Source organism: Podarcis bocagei (assembly GCF_964188305.1).
Source record: "Podarcis bocagei genome assembly, chromosome: 6".
NCBI classification, from domain to species: domain Eukaryota; kingdom Metazoa; phylum Chordata; class Lepidosauria; order Squamata; family Lacertidae; genus Podarcis; species Podarcis bocagei.
The window spans coordinates 20,583,127-20,606,206 of NC_138130.1; the positions used below are offsets into that span (position 1 = coordinate 20,583,127).

The 23,080-nt window shown below is 40.6% G+C and overlaps 1 protein-coding gene across 4 annotated transcripts in view; it reads right to left on the minus strand.

The window, feature by feature from the left end:
- Positions 1-3,446: 3,446 nt before the first annotated feature.
- The window catches only part of NDFIP2 (Nedd4 family interacting protein 2), a 53,878-nt gene continuing 34,244 nt past the window's right edge, over positions 3,447-23,080 (minus strand). For 2 of the 4 annotated variants that reach the window (XM_081198628.1, XM_081198629.1), the window contains exons 3-9: positions 22,552-22,691; positions 21,030-21,089; positions 17,305-17,392; positions 12,622-12,746; positions 10,168-10,234; positions 8,644-8,749; positions 3,447-5,730 (exon numbers count right to left, since the gene is read on the minus strand). In XM_081198628.1, coding sequence (XP_081054754.1) covers positions 8,646-8,749; positions 10,168-10,234; positions 12,622-12,746; positions 17,305-17,392; positions 21,030-21,089; positions 22,552-22,691 — 584 coding nt within the window. In that variant the 3' untranslated portion in view covers positions 3,447-5,730; positions 8,644-8,645. The remainder of the gene's footprint in view (positions 5,731-8,643; positions 8,750-10,167; positions 10,235-12,621; positions 12,747-17,304; positions 17,393-21,029; positions 21,090-22,551; positions 22,692-23,080) is intronic. The other 2 variants (XM_081198630.1, XM_081198631.1) reach the window with 1 other exon arrangement.

The window sequence follows — 23,080 nt, forward strand, 5'->3', positions numbered from 1 at the left end:
CCTGGACACTGCTTGTGGCTGCAGTATTCCAGATATGTCCTAAAAATTCCTGACACGTGGCAACCCTAGGGATGGGGAACTCCAATACTTAACATTTCTGCCCATCATAGCAGAGAGTGATGCACTTTGGGAATGTACAGAATTGGATGCCACTTAATTCCTGTCTGTGATGTCAACTCTTTATTCAGAAAAACCGAAACAGCACAGGCCTCGTGATCCCAGGAACTCTTACTAGGTCTTGCCCCAATGAGGCCGTTGTGAGGAATGAAGGTCCCCACCTTCCCACCGCTATCTAAGATTCCTCCCCCAGCAACCAGAGGCTCCTTTTCCTCGTTTTTCTTGTCTCCCGTGTTCTGGAAGGCGAGCGAGGAGGGTACTAGACACAGAAGGAGGGGTAGACTCCCTGGCTTCTTCAGCCTGCCCTCTCTCCTCTCCAGTCTCCAGTCTCTGCTCCTGTCTAGGAGTCTGGACTGCTCTCTGCCACAATCTCTTCCTGCTCACTAAACCCTGCTGCCTCATCAGCTTCTGACACCTCCTCCTCCTCCCAGTCTGCTCCCTCTCCTCTAACCACTCACCATCATCCCACCACCAATCCCCTGACTCTTCAGCCTTCTTCCCCTGGGGGTTCCCCGACTGGTACTCCACAATAAAAATACCAAATCCACATTTACAAAACTTCTCAAAACATCTAATACCCAGAAGCTATGATAGAGCTGATATCTGTCGGGATTTCCCCCAGACATTACTGGGATTTCAAAGGTGGAATTTCCAAAAGGTGGTCTGGATCTTAGACAAGTCAATTGAAAAAATCGTGTTTTTGTAAAACAACAACACACCTCAACAACTTTTGGGTTTTCCTTAAAAGGCCTTCCCCCCAAAAAATTCGGGGTGTCTTGGAAATCCTAAGCTATGAGCCTACATCTTGTTACGTGTGCACCAGTCCCATTCAAGTAAGTCTCCCCAATTGATGGAGATTCTGTATAGGAGTCACTCCAATGGCAGATTTAAACGCTTCCTATGATACTAGTAGCTTAATATAGAAGTAAAAAAAAAGCAGGACTTTCTGCCAACATGGCAATAACAAGAGACTACAGCCAAAAACCATTAAAATGTTCAGAAGAGATCGTCTAAGTCCTGTTTATTTTATTTTCCTCAAATAACTCTTTACAAGAACAATGTCTACTAATCCCTCGGCTTTAATATTTGTCTGAAGAGAGCACAAAATGAACTTGAGATAAGTTCACAGATATCCAGAACTGAAGTCAAAGAACAAAACTTTATGAATGGGCTGTTTAAGGTTCTGCTATTTTGATCTCTGATGCAGAAGGACTTTTGGTCCCAGGAACTGAAATGCCTGTTTCAAATGTAAAACAGATTATTTTTAAAATCTATTTAATATCAGACGTCTGTTAAACTCTATACTTAAATCTCTTACAAACCAAGTCCATGAGCCTCTATTAAAGCCTATTCTACATTTTAAAAAACTATTGGGAACAATATCCAAGCATTTGACACTATAGATCAGTTTCCCAAACTTGGATGGATCTCCATCTGTTTTGGAACTACAAATCCCCATCTTCCCTACAATTCCCATAATCCCTGACCACTGGTCCTACTAGGAATGATGGGAGTTGTAGTCCAAAAGCAGCCAGAGACCCAAGTTTGGGAAACACTGCTATAGATTATGTATTATTGTGGCAAATTAGCACGTTCCCCCCCCCCCACTGAAACCAATGCAGCTATAATAAAAACCCTTGTAAATAATTCAGGTTGTTTTTCTTAATAGAAGAACTGAAGAAGCGGAAAGGATGAATTCATAGTCAAAAGGGAAGGGACCCAAAGCAGCAAATTAGGAGCTTGTACCCGTTGAGACAATGTATTGTCCTCTTACTACCAGTCCTTCCCCCTTATGAAAACTTCTGAGCTCTTGCATCTTGAAGCATGCACTGTTTTTCAATGTCTGCTTATGTGTACAGAGAAACCCAAATAATTCATTTCATTATTACTTGCCCTCCCACTTCTAAGGGCTTTGGACTGCACTTGTAGGTAGAATGAAGCTCCTATTTAGCTGAACACTTTCACATGGAGTATACATGGGGGAAACTGATTCTAAATAATGTCTCATCTATACCTTTCATTTAAAAATAATCCACTCTGGGGCAGGTGTAGGTGTGGAGCAGACACAATAGATTCAAGAACTTAGCCCTACAACCTCATTATTTTTAAGCGGACTGCAAAGTACATATATACGACAGAAACTTGCAGGCTTGACTTCTCAGGGAAGAATAATGAATGCAGTCACTTCCGCAGCAAGATCATTCCGAATGAGAAATTCCTTTATTGCCTTGCAGTTTCCAGGCAGGAACCAGTTTCTTATAAGCAACAGCAAACCTAGGAAGTCACCTTAAAATGATTTATTTCTAGCCATGGGAAATAACTTTTCTACTCATCTCAAATCCCTGTATGTTTTCCATTGTGGGCAAATATCAAGTCTCTTTCTTTCTCTGTGCACAGAGTTATTTAAAAACAGGACACTGCCACCGGGATGGGGGAACCAAGAGACTCTCCCTTAGTGCCTTGCCCCTAGTATCTGAGTGTTTGTGGACTGGGACATTTGCAGGGAAACCAAAATGCTTGTTTACAAAGCTATTGTACTACTAACTTTACTGTATGCTTATGAAATATGGACCATTTAAAAATGGCATCTCCAGCTCCTCGAAAAGATTCCATCAACAATGTCTCAGAAAAATTTTACACATCACTTACACATCACTTACGCCACTGTACTGGAAGAAGCAAAGATCACCAGTGTCAAAGCAACATCAACTTCGTTGGACTGGTCATGTTGTGCAGATGCCTGATTATCGTCTTCCAAAGCAACTACTCTATTCCCAACTCAAGAATGGAAAGTGTAATGCTGGTGGTCAACAAAAGAGGTTCAAAGACTCTCTCAAGGCAAATCTTTAAAAATGTAGTATAAACACCGACAATTGGGAAACACTGGCCTGCGAGTGCTCCAATCGGAGAACAGCCTTTACCAATGGTGTCAGGACGAAAGGGAGAAACTTGCCAAGAGGAAGTCATGTTTGGCAAACCTTCAACTACTACCCAGAAACATATGTCCCCACTGTGGAAGGAAGTGTGGATCCAGAATTGGCCTCCACAGTCACTTACGGACTCACTGTTAAGACCATATTCATGAAAGACAATCTTACTCAGCTATGAGTAAGCAGCAGCTTTGATCTTAGATAAAAACACCACTCACACAAGTATGTTCTCTCTCTCTCTCTCTCTAACACACACACACACGTTTACAAATCCTCCACAACACTGTAACAAATTTATAGTTTTAAAAATGGAATCAAGCAGAAAGAATCCAGACAAACCATTTGACCTGATAGAAACTGCAGCAGAGTTTCCTAATGTGCAACATAAAACCAGGAGCCTTTATTCCAAAACAAAAACTTTTATTCGCCTGCCTCTTATGAGAACAAATAATGCAAAAAAAGGAAGATAAATAAGAGAGATAGAGAGGAGAGAAAATCATAGAAAAAATACTGATGAATTCAGAGAGAAACACATGGGAATTCCCAAGAGAATCTTGTTTTCATGAAAAGCAGTAGTGGGCTTTTGCTTTCAAACTCTTCGGCCTTTTTTTTTTAATTATTATTAATCCTGAAATATTAAAGAATATAAACCTTATGCATACAATAGATACAAAATTGGATACAGCACTAAATGAGACATATAATTCCTCTACACATTAGTATTAAAAATGCAAGAGTTCAAATTAAGAAACAAACAAAAGAATAAATGTGCATCTACCACTCCCCAAACGCAGAGTGATTAGTGATTGGCAGCAACTGAGATGAGAGCTGTTTGTGGATATCTGGGAGATTTTGTCTCCCGTCATGCCAGAGTGCAGAGTCCCAGAGATGTTTGGGGAAGAAACACATGTGCTTCAACATTTGCCTCCCCATAAAAAGCCCTAGATATATTCCTTTGCAGGGGAGGGCCATCATTACTATGGTGTGGATACCACAGATGGCGAATTGCTTGTATTTTTGCAAGGAAAATGAAAATGTGCCCAATGGAATCGACCTAAACTTAACATCGTTCCTGTGAAAGCATGGCGAGTAACCTTTGGGGTTAAGGAACGGCGATTATGGAAACACTCCCACAAAACACAACAACAAGGAAAGCTGACACTCCGGCTTAAAGAACTAGGTTGTTCATCCACTGGTGATGTGCAGTGTCTGTTCCTTTCACCTGGAATGGAGCAGGGCTCCTTGACAAACTCACCTAGAGGAGTGGAGGTTGTGCAGTCGGAGTCAGAGAGTGTACAGCCCTGATCTCCAGTTAGAGCCAATGATTGTAGGGTGAGAAAAAGGAGTGGGGTAGAGGTCTACCTACCTAGAAAAAAGTGCAGGATCAGACTAGCAATTATCTTACACTAGCCTTTCCAATGAGATGATGAACATGACAGCGAAACGAGTGTAAGATTTCCCCCCCTGCAGGACCGGGACTCAAAATCCATCAGATTTGTGCCCTTAAGGAAACATCATTGTTCTGATGCACGTCTTAATTCTTTTGGCTCTGTACAGATTGTTGCCAAAAGCTTTCTTGCAGGGCTTAATGCTCGTAAAGTTACACAGCCCCAAAGACCCGTATGCACATCAAACTGGTAAGACATTGGAGAAGAAGTGATATTGCTAACATTTTGCCATTGTTTGTAATCCGGACACTTCTTTTTGAAGTTTAAGGACTGGTGGGAATGTTTTGGGAACAGCGCAGCCACTGATCCAACATGGCTCAATCCCGTGTTGCTCTGCTAAGGCAGAAATAATGGAGAGGCCACATAGGAAGAGAGAGAGCAATCCCATTACTTCCTGATCTGATAACTGAGGCGACTGCTCCAATCTCTCTTCCGGTTTCCTAGATCACTAGAACAGCATGGGATGGTGTTACACTTTCCTGTAATATAATTATCAGATCAAATATTGGGACTTAAGAACTATAGCACATGCAGATTTTTTTACTGTATATGCTTACTTTAAGAATGTGTTCAAATTGGGCTTAAAATGGCAGTGATTAAGGCTACTGCTTTTATGGCCCACATCTATGTACGGAGGGGGGGACCCAAATTCACACCAGTGTAAGAGAGGTGCACTAGGGAAACCTTGGTTAGCCCTCGACAGCTTTTCAATGCGTGTTTATAGAACTACATATCATGTGATAGAGCAGTTTTTATGTGCATAATTGGATGAATGCAATTTACATACTAACAGAGTCTGAGTGGCTTACTGTGAGTCATTCAGTACAAATTACTTGTACTTAATGAAACTTCTGTTAAGTAGATAGTACATAATACTGTGAAAACAAGTTACCACTTTAAATCTTCCAGATACAAAACACAAATTAGTCAAGTCTGGCTGTATTCAACTGCTTAGCAGACCATATGCATGGAATTTATTCTTTTTAAAGTTCTTGTTAAATTAGCACATATGCATATGTGCAAGACAAAAGGCAATGCTTAATATAAATATTTAGTGGAATGAACAGAAATGGCACTTAAGCATAGACCACCCTGTCATTCCCTAAGCGGCAAAAAGATCCTGCTTCAAATTTATCTCCTGCTTCTAGTAGTCGTCTTTCCCTATTCGCTTGGAAGGTTACAGATTGGCTGGAAGTTCACATTGGTATGAGAAAGGAATGTCTGGTCGATGCAGTCTGGGAATAAAAGAAAAGAGCTGTATTTTAGTTAACTAAAAAAATCAGCGGGATAATCAAACAACATATTTAACAATACTGCATTCTGAAATATGTATGTGAATATAGTCCCTTGGGGATATTTCAGTACATGGAGAATTTTTCACCGTTACAACAAGAACTCCAGTGGAGGCAAATTAGTTTCTGGGCTAAGCTAAAGGTGTTTTAATCTTTAAAACCCCATATGCTTTCCCCCTATGGTATTTGAGTGAGCATTTCCCCCCTGCATTCCTTCCCAGGTGTTAAGAACAGGAAGCAAGGCTTTTCCTGCAGGTGTAACCACCATCAGAAATGTGACTGGCCACCACATTGGTGGTGGCCAACGATTGTGGAATTCCCTTCCTTCAGAAAAACTCAAGATTCATTCCAAGGCCCATGGGAAGCTCTCTGTTTGGAAACATCTTAGGTGTGTAAACCCTTGGGAGACATGGTTTACAGACTGCTACCTATTCCATGTCAAGGGATGCGGGTGGCGCTGTGGTCTAAACCACAGAGCCTAGGGCTTGCTGATCAGAAGGTCAGCAGTTTGAATTCCTGCAATGGGTGAGCTCCCATTGCTTGGTCCCTGGTCCTGCCAACCTAGAAGTTCGAAAGCACGTCAAAGTGCAAGTAGATAAATAGGTACCACTCTGGCGGGAAGGTAAACAGCGGCTTAAATCATGTTGGCCACACGACCCAGAAGCTGTACACTGGCTCCCTCGGCCAATAAAGTGAGATGAGCGCCGCAACCCCAGAGTCGGCCACGACTGGACCTAACGGTCAGGGGTCCCTTTACCTATTCCATGTCAAGAATGGTCAGACATTCAGCTGTTTTTATTGAGAATTTATGCTATGATGTTGTTTTCACCTATGCTTTAAGGGCTCCAGTCAGTTATACATTTTGAAAACAAGCACACCGCTCATTTACATTGTTCTGAAGCCATATTAAATTAGTTGGTCTACATTTTTATCTTCAGCCCCTGAATTATATTCAGACATTGATACAAAGAGTAATAAAAGATTAATACTAGATTATAGTATAGTATAGTAGATTATAACAGATTAATACTGAATATTGATAACTATTTAAGTGTGAAGATAATCTTTGCCTTAAACACATCTTTACCACACTATATTTGGGGGCCCTTTCTGCATTTTATCCTTTCCATGCATCTGCGTATAATACTATAGATAGCTTTTGTGATCAGTTTAGGGGCATGATACTCTGGGGATGTTAAACTCTGGACAATATCATTTATATATAAACTAAATAGTGTGGGAGCTAGGATGCAACCTTGCTTAACTCCCTTTGTGGCTGGTACGGATCCTGTGAGCTGCCCATTTGTAGAGCAACACACTTTCAGCACTGTGTTTTTATATAGACATTTAACAAAGAGCAACAATATTTTTATCTATACTTGGAAGAGTTCAGCTTATCCCACAGTCTTACTCAAGGGACTGAATCAAATGTAGCTTTCAGATCAATGAAATCTGCATATAGCACACCACCTGGTTTCTTAACATACTTATCTATAAAATGGGCTAGTACAAAGCAATGGTCTAGAGTGGATCCGCCTTATCTAAATCCTGCTTGCTCTTTGGCAAAAATAGCTTCATCGGTTATACAATCAACTAGCTTATTGTAAAGATGCTTTGCATATAATTTGCTAATTACAGGTTGCAAACTAACTGGTCTATAACTAGCCGGACTGCATGCAAGGCCCTTTTTGAATATAGGGATGACTACCGCTGTGGCCCAAACTTCAGGAAATAACCCGGATGAATCAATAAATCAGACTATTATGCATTTAAACTACTCTGTCCTTTCCTCCCCCCCCCCCCATTAAAGAGCCTTCCGGAAAGTGAACGTTGTGCATGCCACCTCTCTCTTCCTTCAAATCACTCCTTACAACCTACCTTTTCGACATGGCTTTTTGTTTATCCTCTTAATCCTCATCCAAACTTCAAGTGTTTGCAACAGCATTTGCCCACATTCTTCCCTCTTCTGTTGTCCCCCCCCCCTTCCCCACTCTCCCTTTTAGATTTTAAGCTCCTTGGGAAACAGGAACCCATCTACATTGCTGGCATAATTCTGTAAGGCACCACTGCACACTGACGGTGCAGTTTAAACATCCTCTTCCTTGTCCAGGGAGATGAGCATGTTTGGAAAGAGTCAGGACTGTGATATGAATATTATACTAGGACCACAAGTGTTGCAAAGGGAAACCTCTCATTCAAATCGCACTTTGGCAATGAACTTGCGAGCTACTTTTATGCACCTTGCTATTTTCTCAGCCAGCATGACACACACTCCCAAACTGAAACATGGGATAATAATGCCGGTCTAACTTGCATTTTGTCAGCAATCCATGCAAAAGCCTTATGATAAGTGATCTGGAAACTGAAAAGGGAATGCAAATATCATGGGCAATGTTCAATGGGACCATACTACCATCAGTCAAGGCCTGGTATATCTCTTTTCTATAGAATGTGGGTTGAAGTTTAAATGCTCATGGACTTTGAAGACATAATAGTTATGCCTGCCAAATGTTAAAAAGGTGTTTAGGGAGTTGATTTATCCTCACTACAGAAGAGTCAGGCATTTATGTAGAGGCCTACAACATTTAATAAAGTTGGGGAAATCAGATATTAACAGCTTGCTTTTCCGTCAGAGGAATGCATGGGACTTGCTGTTTTTTTAAAAAAAAAAAAAAAGAATGGGGGAAACTCAACCCTGACATTGCAGAAAAAGGCTTGAAAAACAAAGGCAACTATCAAGCAATAGAAGGCAATATTTGTGCATGCATGCCCAAGTGTGCAAAACTGAGAAAGCAATTTGGCTGAAGGCATTTTCTGTGCCAAGTACTTACCTACGAAAGGAGCTACGGTGCTTACCTCTAGTACAAGAAGAAAAATCTTGTTCTATGAGCAGCTGCCATACTTTCAGACATGTTTCTGACTTTCAGGTAATTAACAAAACCTCGGAAAAATAGGAGGAGGCCTGAAAGCAGAGGTGCAATGTGAAACATTGATTAAAAGATGCATTCTCATGCTAATTGAAAGGAAGCAAGCTTACAACGATTTGCCATTTTACACTTTCAGTACGTATGCCAAGGAACTTTTATAGAGTCACAGTCACATCAACATACCTTGGCAAGTTCAAGGAAAGGGTGCTTTCCTAAGCAGGCTTTCTAAGTAGGAAGTCGGGCACTGTACAGAGAAGCTAAAAATATGTGGCGAGTAGGATGAAAGCTTAACTTTCCTATGCAATCAATCACAGTATCTCCAAAAGGAACCTATATTAAGATTTTGGTGATAAATTACTGAATCAATCAACGGCCTTAATTTTAATTAGACTTGAGTTTTACTCTTGCTTTTTCTGCCACAGTATGTATGGGCTATATGGGCATTTATTTGCATCAGTGGTGCATCTATAAATTGCCACTGTTTACATTTAGTTCTTATATTTTATTGTTCATGGGCCGTTTCAAGAAAGTTGGCACGGAATTTTAAAATAAAGTGTTAGGAATAAGCTGTAAATAGTTGGGGTGATAGTTACACCACAAGGCAAGATCACCAGCTGACCCAAGCAAGTGAGCCAAGCTTCGGACGTACAATAGATGCTCAAATACACTTTTAAAAGCCTTCTTTTCCCCAGCAACCTTCCCTGCAGCTGCCCCAGAAGCCTGAAGCTCGGCAGACAGCTTTTCAAAAGAAAATTGAGGGAACAGAAGCACTGTGTTCAACAGCATAAAGCCCTTCCCCTTGCCTGAGTGAATAATGATTAATGCACAGTGCATTTCTAAGGCAAAAAGGATACCTCCATGGATTGAATACAAAGTGACAGGCACACTCGCATTCAAAACCATTCATATAGTCCAAGAAAATAATTATTAAAACTAGGTATCTTAAAAGGAAAGCTTATACGTAAACTTTGACCTTATATACTTGAATAGTCTTAGTTCAGTTATGATGCTGTGTTTTAAACATAATGAGATCAATTCGGAAATAAGCTTCATCTTATTCAGATTTAGAAAACGTAAAAAATAATTCAGAAAAATCTACTCTCTGTCTCTAACAGACTTCTATTTTTCTGACTTTTAAAAAGGAGTGGTAGTAAAACAAAGAGTATCAATGAAACCCACAGAGGATGAAAAATATAAAACAGGTTTTCAAACAGAACGTTGAGGATACCGCCTCTTGTGAAAATTACTTTGTCTGTGAAGAGGCAATATGGAAATTCTATCTAACCTGCTTGATCTGTGATAAGTTCTACCACTGCTACAGTAAGCCCTTGATTTCAATGAGCATACAGGTGCAAATTTACTGCCAATCTTTCTTAAACCCAGTTAGGATTGTTCTACTCAGTTATCAAGTTATTTGGAAATTCAAAAAGTAAAGTTTTTGATTGGGACTTACCAAGTACAAGAAATATCCACCAAAGCCAGTATTGTCCATTGAAATAACCAGTAAAGTAATCTGAGAACTGGAAGGGGAAAAAAGCCCCCAACATGTTAGCTACATTTCATATCATGCTTGTAACATATTAGGATTACTGAAAATACATATCTAAGACATTACAGAACATACACAACAAATAAATAAAAAATCCCAATTGGTGCATTTGGGAAGACAAATATACTCTGTGCAGCTTTAGAATAAAAGAGGAGTTATTTCTTTTACTTTCTTGCAAGCAAAGAAGTCTCAACCAACCTGTGAAAAAATGGTTTATTAAGCATTGCTCATTAGAATCAGACAGTCACCATAATAATGGTTGCGTTTGTAAATCTATCTCTCCCCCCCCCCCCGTGTCTGCCATCTCAAACACATTACAGGAGCCTGCTGCTTTCGATATTAACACCAAAAGTCACATTAGTTTAATCTTATCAGATGGGGATGTTTGGCTGACCCCACAAAAGGAGAGCTTTTGACCTTCTGTACACCCCCTACTGATAATCGCTGCCAAGAATACCAGTTCCATAAAGACCCCTGATTCATTAAACTCTTTTCATTTTCAAACTAGATTCTCCTGCATTCAGTTCCCAGCAGTGAGCTGAACGCAGCTAAATGAACCTTGAAGGGCCAATTCAATCGTTCCTGTTAGCGAGCACGGTAGACAGTTTTGTCTTCTCTGTGATGTGGGAATCTGAACAGGCAGCTGGAGGGTAGGGTGCGATGGTTTTGGAGACAGGTATCTGGCCTTCAGCAGACTGCAGACTGCATGCTTCACTGATAAAAAGGGTTGACTCAAATGTCTCCAAGAACTCAGCACAGTTACAGCCTGAAACTCAAAGTAACGCAGAACGTCCACTGCAACTTTTAGAGGGTGGTAAGAAACAATTTAGTCAAGCAGGGGCTGTTCAATCACTTCCTTCTCAGTTGCTACAATTGTCCCAACTTGCCAATCAACTCTAGGTTATTTCGTGTCAGTAAATAATTGGCTAATTGGCTGGTGCAGTATGTTAAGTCAAACATTTAAAGAAACAAGGCAGGGCCAAATGCTCTTATAAATGATTACATAGCAGAAAAATAAGGCCAGTTTGCACATAATCATTTAAACTGGCTAATGGAGCATTTCCATTATTTAAAGCTTGTTAGTGTATTTATGGCATTTGCAAAAAGAAAACACAGTAAAAACAAAAATAGTTCCAACAAGGTCTAACAATATGCCTTCATCAAATGCAGAAAAGCTTCCCACAGTATTACAACACATTCACTAAACTTTAGTAAGAGATGGCCACATTATTATAGCTTGGCCAACTATGAGTGTCTCATAGGGCCATGAACAACCTGTTCCTGCCAACTGCAACCAAGCAGTACACTTGCCTCTGTTTCTGTGTGGTCCCACCTATTTATATCACCTAGATTTAGCATCATGATGCAACTGCAGTGCAGCAGAGGACACACATTGGAAAGGGCTTAAGCCTGCTGTAAGTCCGAGATTTCCCCAGGCTGTGGGCAAAAAGAGGGGAGCTACAGGAAACCCAAACAGGCCAGCAAGGAAGGTTTGTAATAGCTGTAGACAGAACAGGTCCAGTAACTGACATCTATTAAAATTCCCATGCCTGAGCAATTTTAAGGGGGTCTCTGCTGCTGTGCTAACTGCAACAGACTGCCTTTGCTCCCACTGCTTTCCTTTGGATGTGACCTTCTTGTCTCACCTTTGAAACCCTCTCAAAAATGTGGCAGGAGCAGGGAATCTGTGGCATCCTTAAGTAGCTGCTGGTGCCCATGTGCCCTAGGCGTGCCTAGACCCTCAAGCCTAACCTGGGCCCAAATTTTAACATTAATAGCACTTAGAAAAGCTTTTAATGGTTTGGGGCAAAAAGGTACCATGTTGTATCATTTATTGGGAGCTTCTGTACCCTGTCCCACAACAGCTTAAATACAATCAATTAAAAGAGGACACTTCCAGACTTCAGACCAAAAAATCCAAAATGCATGGCCCAAAATGAAAAAGGGATCTGAAGGGAGGAGGGGGGAAGCAAACTCAGACACCAATTCTTAAATGTGAATAGTAGGTCTTATAATAATGACTAGCTAGAATGGAATACACAAACTTCCAAGTTACTTGATAGACATGTTGTTCCTCTTGCCTAAATTGAATCATCTGCAGAAATATCAACATCATAGTTCAATAAAATTAAAGCATTAAAAGATATCCAACGAAACAAAACAACTATAAAGGCAAAAGTTCCCATGTCACACAAAAAACCCACATAACTCAAATTTTGTTGCGTTAAACTACAACAAATTCTTGGTCCTTTAAGTAGATTCTTGATAAAGGGGACATAATTATCTGCCAATATTCATTTTAAACAAAAAAAGGACTTTTAAAATTCATTTTAAAATCTGTAATTGGAAGAGACTTACTCGAACAATGAGAATCCATTTGATCAGAGACAGCCCAAATCCACAGATGGCACCATATCTTCCTGCTATGGTGTTCGTTATACAGAACGATAAGCAAAAACCAATCCAGTTGAAAATGAAGGCCACTAAAATGAAACGTACGCCTCGTTAAAACTTAAATGCATTTCTTTTAGCTGAATTCTTGTGTGTGTGTGTCTATGTAAATTGACTTTATCAAGATACTTATTTAAGATGGTTTAAAAGGTAAAAGCAAACAATAAAAAAGAAACCGCTAAGAACAGAGAAGCAATGGATTAGCTTGTAATACTTAGGGTGAACTGGGATGAACCAAATCAAAGTTCTAAGACATGGGTGAACAGTCTGGGAATCAGCATGTTTTTTTACATGAGTAGAATGTGTCCTTTTATTTAAAACGCATCTCTGGGTTATTTGTGGGGCATAGGAATTTGTTCTTTTTTCCCCTTCAAAATATAGTCCAGCCCCCCACAAGGTCTGAGGGACAGTGGACCGACTCCCCTGCTGAAAAAGTTTGCTGACCCCTGTTCTAAGGCTTCACAGACACTCCTGACAAATGTCTAGAGTGAGCAACTCTGAGGATCTCCCAATAAATAGCAAAAAGCTTGAGTCAAAAAAGTGTATTATGGACATATGGACTTCCTCACTTCTAACACAACAAAGTTTCCCCATGAAAGATGGCTTTAAAAGAAGCACTCATTGTTTTAATACCCAGGGAGGTCATCCAGAGATTTGGAGCAAGATGTCATCAACACGAAGATAACATCCAGGTGCACTTTCACTTGTCATGCAAGACAGGTGAAACTGTAGGGATGCTAAATGGATGCCTGGATCTGGTAAGTGATGCAAGAGGGCCAGAAACCTGAAATCCAGTCCAGACAAGATGGAGGTGGTGTTAGGAGTTGGGTTGTCTGCTCTAGGAGAAGTTCAACCTGTTCTTGATGGGATTGCATTCTCCTTGTCTTTGGAGCCCTGAGTAGCTTCCATAGCACAAAGCAGCTTTCACCAGCTTTGGCAATGCACCAGCTCTAGCCCCCTCTGAACAAAGATACCCTGGCGATAATTTATCCATGATCTATTAACATTCCCGTTGATTATAGTGTACTGTGGTGCCTTTAAAAACTCTCAGAAAATGTAGTTGGCAATCTAGCCATATTTCAAACTAGCTGGGTCTGGTTGAACAAAACATTACACCCGCTTTAAAATGGCTAAAATAGCTCCCTGTTCATTTCCAGGAATAATTCAAACTATCCGTATTGATCTTTAACGTGTATTAAGATCTGCCTTAGAGACCCTCCTCCAGGATGTTAGGATGATAGCAATTGGACCTTCTCTTTAGCATCATCCTGACTTTAGAATTATCTTACCAAAGATTTTCCAGATACAAAGTTTATCTTTTCAGCATAGGGTGAAACACTTAACAGGCTTTTTAGGTCACCAATTTCAACTCTTTTTTTAGCTGGCTGCTCCATCTGTATTTTTCATTGAATATATTTTACCCTTTCATTGTTTTTAAGGTTTTACATTGCATGCGTCTCTGGAAATTTCTGTTAAAAGTGAGGGGCTTCAACTGCTGGGGATAAACACAACCCACTATCCAAAGATTAACAGATTTAATGGTCCTTTTCTTTCTAGAGGTCCAGAAATTGCAGGGAGGTTTTGTATTCCTCACCCCATTGCTCAATACTGCTAGACAGGAAAAGCAGCCTCCACAGTGGTGTGCTAAATATTTAAAGGAGCATCACGTCTTATGCCTTGTGCTAAAGAGGTGCACAAACTCACATTTCCATTTACAAGTGGCAAGTTCCATCATGTGGAGCTCTTATTTTCATTAGAGTACTCAGCTATTCGAGAAGCTGCTCCAGTTTCCCAGAAGCATTAATCAGCGCTGTCAAAATGTAATTTTACTCTTCCACCAGTTCCTTGTTTACATCTAGATTGCACAACTTGCAACCCACCGAACTGAACATAGCCTAAAGGCCATATATGGTGACTACCCAGAGCTTGATAAATCTCCTGATTTTGCTGCCTGTGAAAATTAGGGGCGGCGAAACCATTTGGTATTATCCTACGTGGCTCGTCTGCTGTGCTTGGGCAGTGCTGACCTAGCTGACATGAATTGAAAAAAGCCCCTGCCCCATTATCCTAATGCTGAGCTTTCCAAACATTTCATGTTTTTAAGCATGCATCTTTTCGCAACACAGTAATTCAGTTTTACTAGCAAACCAGAGGCTTTCGTGTGACACATGGACTGCAGCTGACAAACTAACGTGTCGTGACACACAGTTTGGAAAGCTCTGCTCTAATGTGCTTTTTTTACTTTGCAAACAGCACCCAAAGATATGCTTGTATAACAAATCTGTAGTATTCAATTAAAATACAAACACATAATCTCTATGCTAAAGACCTGAGTTATTGCAGGTAATTTCAAGTATTGACATGAATAGTTGCAAAACATTAAACACTTGTTGCATATAAGTCATGAATGACAGCAGCTGCAATACAGAGAATTGTCACAGGATGGCAGTCACGTATCATGATCCACAGCAAGGACGGAAATTAATTTAACTTCAAAATAAGGAGCAATGTTCAGTGTGTGTGACACACTATGGAACTACTGGATTCAAATTACAATGCTTCAATTACTGTAAATTCAGAACCAGGTGCTTTTATCATAACACTGGTCTACTGGGGAGGAGGATAGGAGCTGGGTGAGAAAGATTATTCATCCTACTCCACATATCAAGAGCCCAGCCTATGTTATTGATGTCAGTAAAAACTGACATCAATAACATAGAGTGACTAGTGACTAGTGACTAGTGGGGTGCAGAAGAGTGACTAGTGGGGTGCCACAGGGTTCTGTCTTGGGCCCGGTCTTATTCAACATCTTTATCAACGACTTGGATGATGGACTCAAGGGCATCCTAATCAAATTTGCAGATGACACCAAACTGGGAGGGGTGGCTAACACCCCAGAGGACAGGATCACACTTCAAAACGACCTTGACAGATTAGAGAACTGGGCCAAAACAAACAAGATGAATTTTAACAGGGAGAAATGTAAAGTATTGCACTTGGGCAAAAAAAATGAGAGGCACAAATACAAGATGGGTGACACCTGGCTTGAGAGCAGTACATGTGAAAAGGATCTAGGAGTCTTGGTTGACCACAAACTTGACATGAGCCAACAGTGTGACGCGGCAGCTAAAAAAGCCAATGCAATTCTGGGCTGCATCAATAGGAGTATAGCATCTAGATCAAGGGAAGTAATAGTGCCACTGTATTCTGCTCTGGTCAGACCTCACCTGGAGTACTGTGTCCAGTTCTGGGCACCACAATTCAAGAAGGACACTGACAAACTGGAACGTGTCCAGAGGAGGGCAACCAAAATGGTCAAAGGCCTGGAAACGATGCCTTATGAGGAACGGCTAAGGGAGCTGGGCATGTTTAGCCTGGAGAAGAGGAGGTTAAGGGGTGATATGATAGCCATGTTCAAATATATAAAAGGATGTCACATAGAGGAGGGAGAAAGGTTGTTTTCTGCTGCTCCAGAGAAGCGGACACGGAGCAATGGATCCAAACTACAAGAAAGAAGATTCCACCTAAACATTAGGAAGAACTTCCTGACAGTAAGAGCTGTTCGACAGTGGAATTTGCTGCCAAGGAGTGTGGTGGAGTCTCCTACTTTGGAGGTCTTTAAGCAGAGGCTTGACAACCATATGTCAGGAGTGCTCTGATGGTGTTTCCTGCTTGGCAGGGGGTTGGACTCGATGGCCCTTGTGGTCTCTTCCAACTCTATGATTCTATGATTCTATGATTCTATGATTCTATGATATTTGAGAGTACAGATAATCAACCTACACTTTGCCTCCACTTATCCAGCCTCGGAAGTCAAGTGCAAATATATCATTGGCTGCTCATGGAGTTAAATTTGCTCAAACCGCATGTCAATGGCAACTCTTAACAACACAGATCTTTCTCTCAAGATTCTAACATGCTTTGCAATTTGACGCATATGCCTAAAATCGTAAAACGTGAGGATCAAGGCTGGCTGTGGCTCCTTGTGGCGTACATTGCCACTGCCTAATGTGTGGAAGAGAAGAGAGCTAAAGTATGAACAAGACTTTAATATATTTCTCTATTCTCCATTAGTAAATGCTGCATCTTGTGTGACTGGGAAGAGAGGATTCTTAGAATCATACAACTGTAGAGCTGGAAGAGACCACAAGGGTCATCTAGTCCAAACCCCTGCAACGCAAGAATCTTTTTGCCTAACATGAGGCTCAAACCGATGATCCTGAGATTAAGAGTCTCATGCTCTACCAACTGAGTGACATCAAGAATCCTGCTGCATTTACCATGGAGGAAGAACCTCTGGCTCAGGGTCTGAGTGTGTCCCCAGGACTCAACCCAGGCTCTGTGCTCCCCCTTCCCTCTACTTCCTCCTCTGTCGATTTTACCTGGCTGGAATGTGTCCTTGAACTCTGGTGAAACCTTCTGCATGTCTGAATGGAGGATGGACAGTGATGGATGTCTGGCCACTCCCATCACTGATATGCAGCTGTCAGAAAGTTTTTGCAATGAGAAGGGGCCCTTGGACTGAAGGGTGTTCCCCACCCACGCCTCAAACAACTGCTGCTTACGAGGACACAAAGATGTGCTACTTACTGAAAAAAGCCAACATGAAGATGCCATCATTGCCCACGCGAAGCTGGTCTGCGTCACTGAAATCGTCCCTTGGGGGATACTCTTCTTCCTTTAAGATGATGATGATTAATAAACACACATTGCATGGAATTAAATTAATACTTTTCAAACTACTAATTTAAGTGGGAGTAGGTATCTAGGTAAAAAACCAAGGTGACTACATAAGTACACTTCAGTTGCTTAGATTGCTTGTTCATAATAAGTTATTTTTATTTATTAAGTGTACATGGCCACACATCAGTAAAATTCTGTGACTTACAAAATAAAAACTGAAATATTAAAAACATGAAATGCAATAATTAGAAAAATAACTAAGAAAAAAATCCCTAGTTCAGTATCATTTATTTTAATATTGTACTGAAGCCAAGCTAAACCTATTTACTGAAGTGTTTCTAAATTGCTTCATATTCTAAGATTTCTAAGGACAAACAGAAAAACGGTATCATAAAAACAAATATAGTAATGGCAGGGTCGAATCTTATGGGTCTGGGAAAACTTGGGACAAAAAGTTCTGTCTTTGTCAGATGCTCGAAGCAACTGATAGAGGACACTTCAGGGGCAGTGGAGGGATGCAGGATGCAGAACACAGGAGCAAGAGCAGAAAATTCTGATTTTCCGCTTAATGCTCGAATGGGAAACATGCAGCCTTCCATATGTTGCCTGACTACGAATTCCACCATCCCTGGCCAAACCACGCTGGCACGGTTTGATGACAATTGGAGTTCAGCAGCATCTACAGGCCCCATGGATTCTCTCCTTGCTGTAGGGTGGGGTATGAGTACAGGACTTTACAGAGGAAGGCAGTCCTTTAGGTAAATAACTTACAGAAGCCCTGTCCAACTGGAACAAGACCTTGAAAATGACCTGACAGCTAATTGGCAACCAGTGTAGTTCTCTCCATAATATGTCTGCAGCCATGTACTCAACTCAACAACCTGGTTGCGGTGTGGTGTTCTGCACTGGCTATGGCTTGTGGAGCTGTCTCTTGAAAGGCACATTAAGGTAGTCCAATTTGAGATTACCAACACACATACATCAGGCGGCCACCTATCCTTGCTGAGGAAAAGTCACAGTTGGTGAACCAAATTAAGCCAATAATAGGCATGCCTTGCCATCGATGTTACCCAGATCTCCCTCGGCAAAGATGGATCACAGAGCACACCCCGCCCCCAAATGACACATCTGGTCTGTCAGAAGGAGTGCGGTCCCATACAGACCTGGGAACTGCTCACCAACCAAGTCTCCCTCTTACCAAAGTATAGGCCAGGCTTCCTCAACCTCGGCCCTCCAGATATTTTGAGACTACAATTCCCATCATCCCTGACCACTGGTCCTGCTAGTTAGGGATCATGGGAGTTGTAGCCCCAAAACATCAGGATATCCGAGGTTGAGGAAGCCTGGTATAGGCCCATGAATGGCTTCTATATTCTCACCATTCCTCAGCACTTCATCTCTTTTCCCAAACTAATGGGTTAGGCCCACATTCCTTCCTGGTTGTTCCTTTGTCTCCCTCAAGAGTCAACCAAAACAAGCAGCAAAGGGTGGCGGCCTCATGGAACCACATAATTTTACGAAAAAGTTGCGCTCTAAAATTACTTAGCCGCTTAAGTCAGAGAGCCCCTTCACATTTCAAGTTGTTGGGGTGCAGTGTAACATGTACGACAAAGACACTGGTTAAAAATGCACACACACAGGAGGCAGCAGTGACTGGCCGCTCCCCCAAAATGTACATTTATGGAGAACACTAAAATGTCAACGGGCCACCAGTTTATGCATGGATATTTAACACAACACCCTAAAGTGTGAAACACCTGTGTGCTTTCTAGTTAACTCAAGAGAAAAGTTCAGGTGTGTGTCTTTATTACCTAAGTCTTGCTACAATAATTAAGATTTTAGATTCTGTTGAGTTTATGTGTCTCAACGAGGAGCCATAGTTTACTGAGGGACTGCAGAAAGGTCTAAGTTGGTTCCCCAACTTCTGTATTGAAAAGGAAATCAGTTCCGGGAAAATTATTTCTGCTGTAGAGACAGACGCAATGAAACTCCACCAAAGCCCAATGTTTAACCTGCTCCCTATGGTTACTGAGCCTTGGGCTTCAAGTCTTAACTTCTGGCTTCCACTCCTCAGTAAATAAAGTAGGTGGTCAGAAGGTATCCAGTTAGTATTTTAGCGTTAGATCAAAATGGACAGAAGTTAGAACTACAGCTAAGACACTTCAGCAACTTCCAAGGATTCTTGTCATTGTTTTCCTGTTGTCTTAGTGGCACTTTGGGAAGATTGAAGATTATTTTTGTTAACTTTGTCATGAAAGAAGCTGGAGAACCCATAATTCTACTGCATTCCTGGATATATTTTATTTTGAAGATGCATATAGAACATTATTGAGCATTATTTAAAATGCTGCAGCAGCCCCGGTATAAACAAAGACAGACCTATCTAAATGTTTTCTGATTTCCACCCTCAACTGTTCACATACGTTTTCGTAGTTAGGGACTCTCTCTAAATTCCCACTAAATAATATGAACTTAAATCTCATTGATTCTAGCTATACTATTGAGATATTCAACATGTACTCATGTAATTGTCCAATGTAAGACAATAGTTCATCCACAAGTGTGTAATGAATATTCTAAATCAAAAGCTTTGCTGCTATCAGACAGCAGAGGGTGCTAACATCCTAAAAAATACAACTTCAGTTGAGGTACCATAGTTTTGTTGCTCATACCATTGCAATGTTAAGCAGCAGTATGGCATCCATACATTAAAGGGATAATTATTCATGATTATTTTTTTAACTTGCTAATATGTACTATATAATAGTGAAAATTATACCTATTTTGACTATATGGAAAGACATTATAACGAACATATATTTGCTTCGCATTCTGCCTGGTAATGTTTAGTAGCTGCAGCATAAACATGTATTTGACATAAATTAGCCTAAACACACCTTTGTTGATATTTTAGAAGTACCAAACAATCATCATTTGGAAGCATGAAGGTGCTGCGTAGTAACACCTCACAGAAACTCAATGAACCGAAAGCAAGTATTGCATTTTATTTCCTTTCATCCTTCCTACTGGATACATTTCCCACTCCAACCCCACCCCCAAATATTGGAAATTGCAACAATATCCAATCCAAAGGCAGAAACCTTGTTCACCGCAAGATACACTCTAAAACAGGGGAGGCTCAATTGCCCACAGAAATGATACTAGTTTGAATGACCATGATCAGTGCTCCCCAAACTGATGTTATCCAGTTGTTTTAGACTAGAACTCCCATCAGTCATAGCCAGTATGGTCAATAGTCAGGGATGATGGGAGCTGTGGTACAAGGCACACAGTGAAGGCTCTTCTAGAGCAAGGATGCCCAGCTTACCAGGTATTCCTGGTTATTTCCCTCATGTTTTCAAATTTATTTCCACTACTATAGCAGATGAAAGGATATTTTCATAACAGCAGAATCTCATGCATGCTTACAATTAAACGTAAGTCCCAATGTGCTCCGTAGTCCTTATCTCTATTTAAGTCTTTATAGAAAACTAATGAGAATCTTCATACAGCATTGTGATATTAGAATTGTGGCAAGTTCATCAAGTGAAGGCATTGAGAAATTCATTTGTTTCTGCTTGGCAGGAAGAAAACTCACTGCAAAATCTAAACTTCATAGAACTGTTTCATACCTCTGGTGGGCTCAGGAATATTTCATCAAACAGACTCCTAGACTCCCTAAATTGGCCGTGCTAAGCATGTAAAGAAAATAAGACAGAAGAACTAAAGGAATGTTAAGCCATTCAGTACAAGTCAAACATTCAAGCAATGTTTCTAGCAAACTAAATTATAATTTAAATGTAATGTAATATAAAAGGAATTGAAAATAGCTCACAGAGAGAGATCCAGTACTTCAAATACTGACAGTGCTCTTCTATACGTTTGTATTCAGAAGCAAGCCCCACTGTACAATGGGACTTACTTCTGAAGCATAGAATTTTAGCATGGAAATAAATCATTGCTATTTGGTCCGATTAGAAATGAAAAACTCACGAGGAAACAGTCACACCAAAAGGTGTTCTACGACACAGTATGCAACAGCTTTGACAAATGGGCAACTGAGGTCAAAATACAGGCTAAAACAGCTTTCTGTGGTCTTAACATTTATCTGAGATAGCATATCACATTGTTACTGTGATGGCAAACCCCTGTATTTGAGCAAACACTTTCTTATCCGATTTATAAGATTTGAGAGTAGTTAAAAAGGGCAGGAAGTTTCCAATGCTACCCCCATTTAAGTGTAAGAGTGAGTGAGTTTGTTTGTTTAAGTAAGCAAATGTCTTTTCATTCAGATGAATACAATATGTTGCATTCAATGTAGAGCTAACCAAAACATTCCATCACTGCAAGGATTTCTCCTGGTACCTGCACCCCCTAAATCAATTTTGGCGATTCCTCCAACCCTGTATAGCAGATTTGGGGTGGTACAAGGAGCGTGTAAGGAGGTGGGGAAGGGAAATATCCTTGTAACAGCACAGCTATTTAGTTGAATACCACCTACATCCCAGTACAATGACATCAGAGATGGAAAAACATTTCAAATATTTATGCACTACCGTAGTTTTATATATATAAATAATACCAATCTTGAACAAGAATGAGAATAAAAACCTGCAAAAATTCCTATGTGCCAGCAAAATTATTAAGCATGTGCATGCAGCCAGGTACCTGCAGTTTTGTACTGTGACATATACTTACTCTCTAGCATTGTAACTGGTGACCTTTCAGATTAAATGCAGCTTAACCACTGCATATGGTGGCCCACCAAGAATTCAGTGGAGCTACTATTGTTGCCTCTCTAGGTCTACAAAGTAGAAAGGACTACTGAGCTCTTGTAGCTGGTGGGCTGTGCATGGTTTGATTAGTTATGAACTGAGTTCATGAATACTAAGCATGAAAGAAAGCTTGAAGCAGTCAACGGGTCTTTTTTTTTTTTACTCCATAAAGTGCTACAGAAACATTCTCGTGCTTTGTACAAATAATAAAAACAAACCCCACCTTCATTTAGCTAGCTACTATCTCCTTTAACAAGCTAAGCAAGTGTCAATGAAGTTTGCTTCAGAAATTGATTTTTATCCAATATATACCGAAGCCAATCCAAAGTTACGTATTTCAAAATTGCATGTTTTCATGCTGCACAGATTGCTCACTCACTCTTTGAGCTGCTGCTGCTTCTGCTGCAACAGCTGCCATTGCTGCAGCTTTGGCCTTCTCCGCTTCATCGTAAGTGGGAAGAGAGGTAGCTACACTGTATGGAGGTGGCACAGGGTAAAAGTCATTAGGCGATTCCATTTCTGTTAAAAAGAAAACACACACACACACATCAACTCATGTTTTAGAGGCTAAATAATCATTAGTCAGAACTACAAGTCTATAAAGCCTTTAAGAATGCTGTATTGTTTCTTATAGCTAGAAATAGTGAGTGAGGGTGGTTTTATATATTTATCAATACAATTGATTCCTCATATCTCTGTACTGTTAGGATTGTGGTCCAAGTTTAATCAAATAAGACATGCTAGCTTTATCATACATAGACAGAAAGGCATCCAAGATAAATGCATATCACAAAGAACATTAATTTAATCTGGTTATTTGCTCTATTAAGCACAAAGTCATTTGGGGTCCTGTACAAAAAGAAAAGAGCAGATCGTATTTTATAAAGGGCAGCAGAAGGAAGCATGAA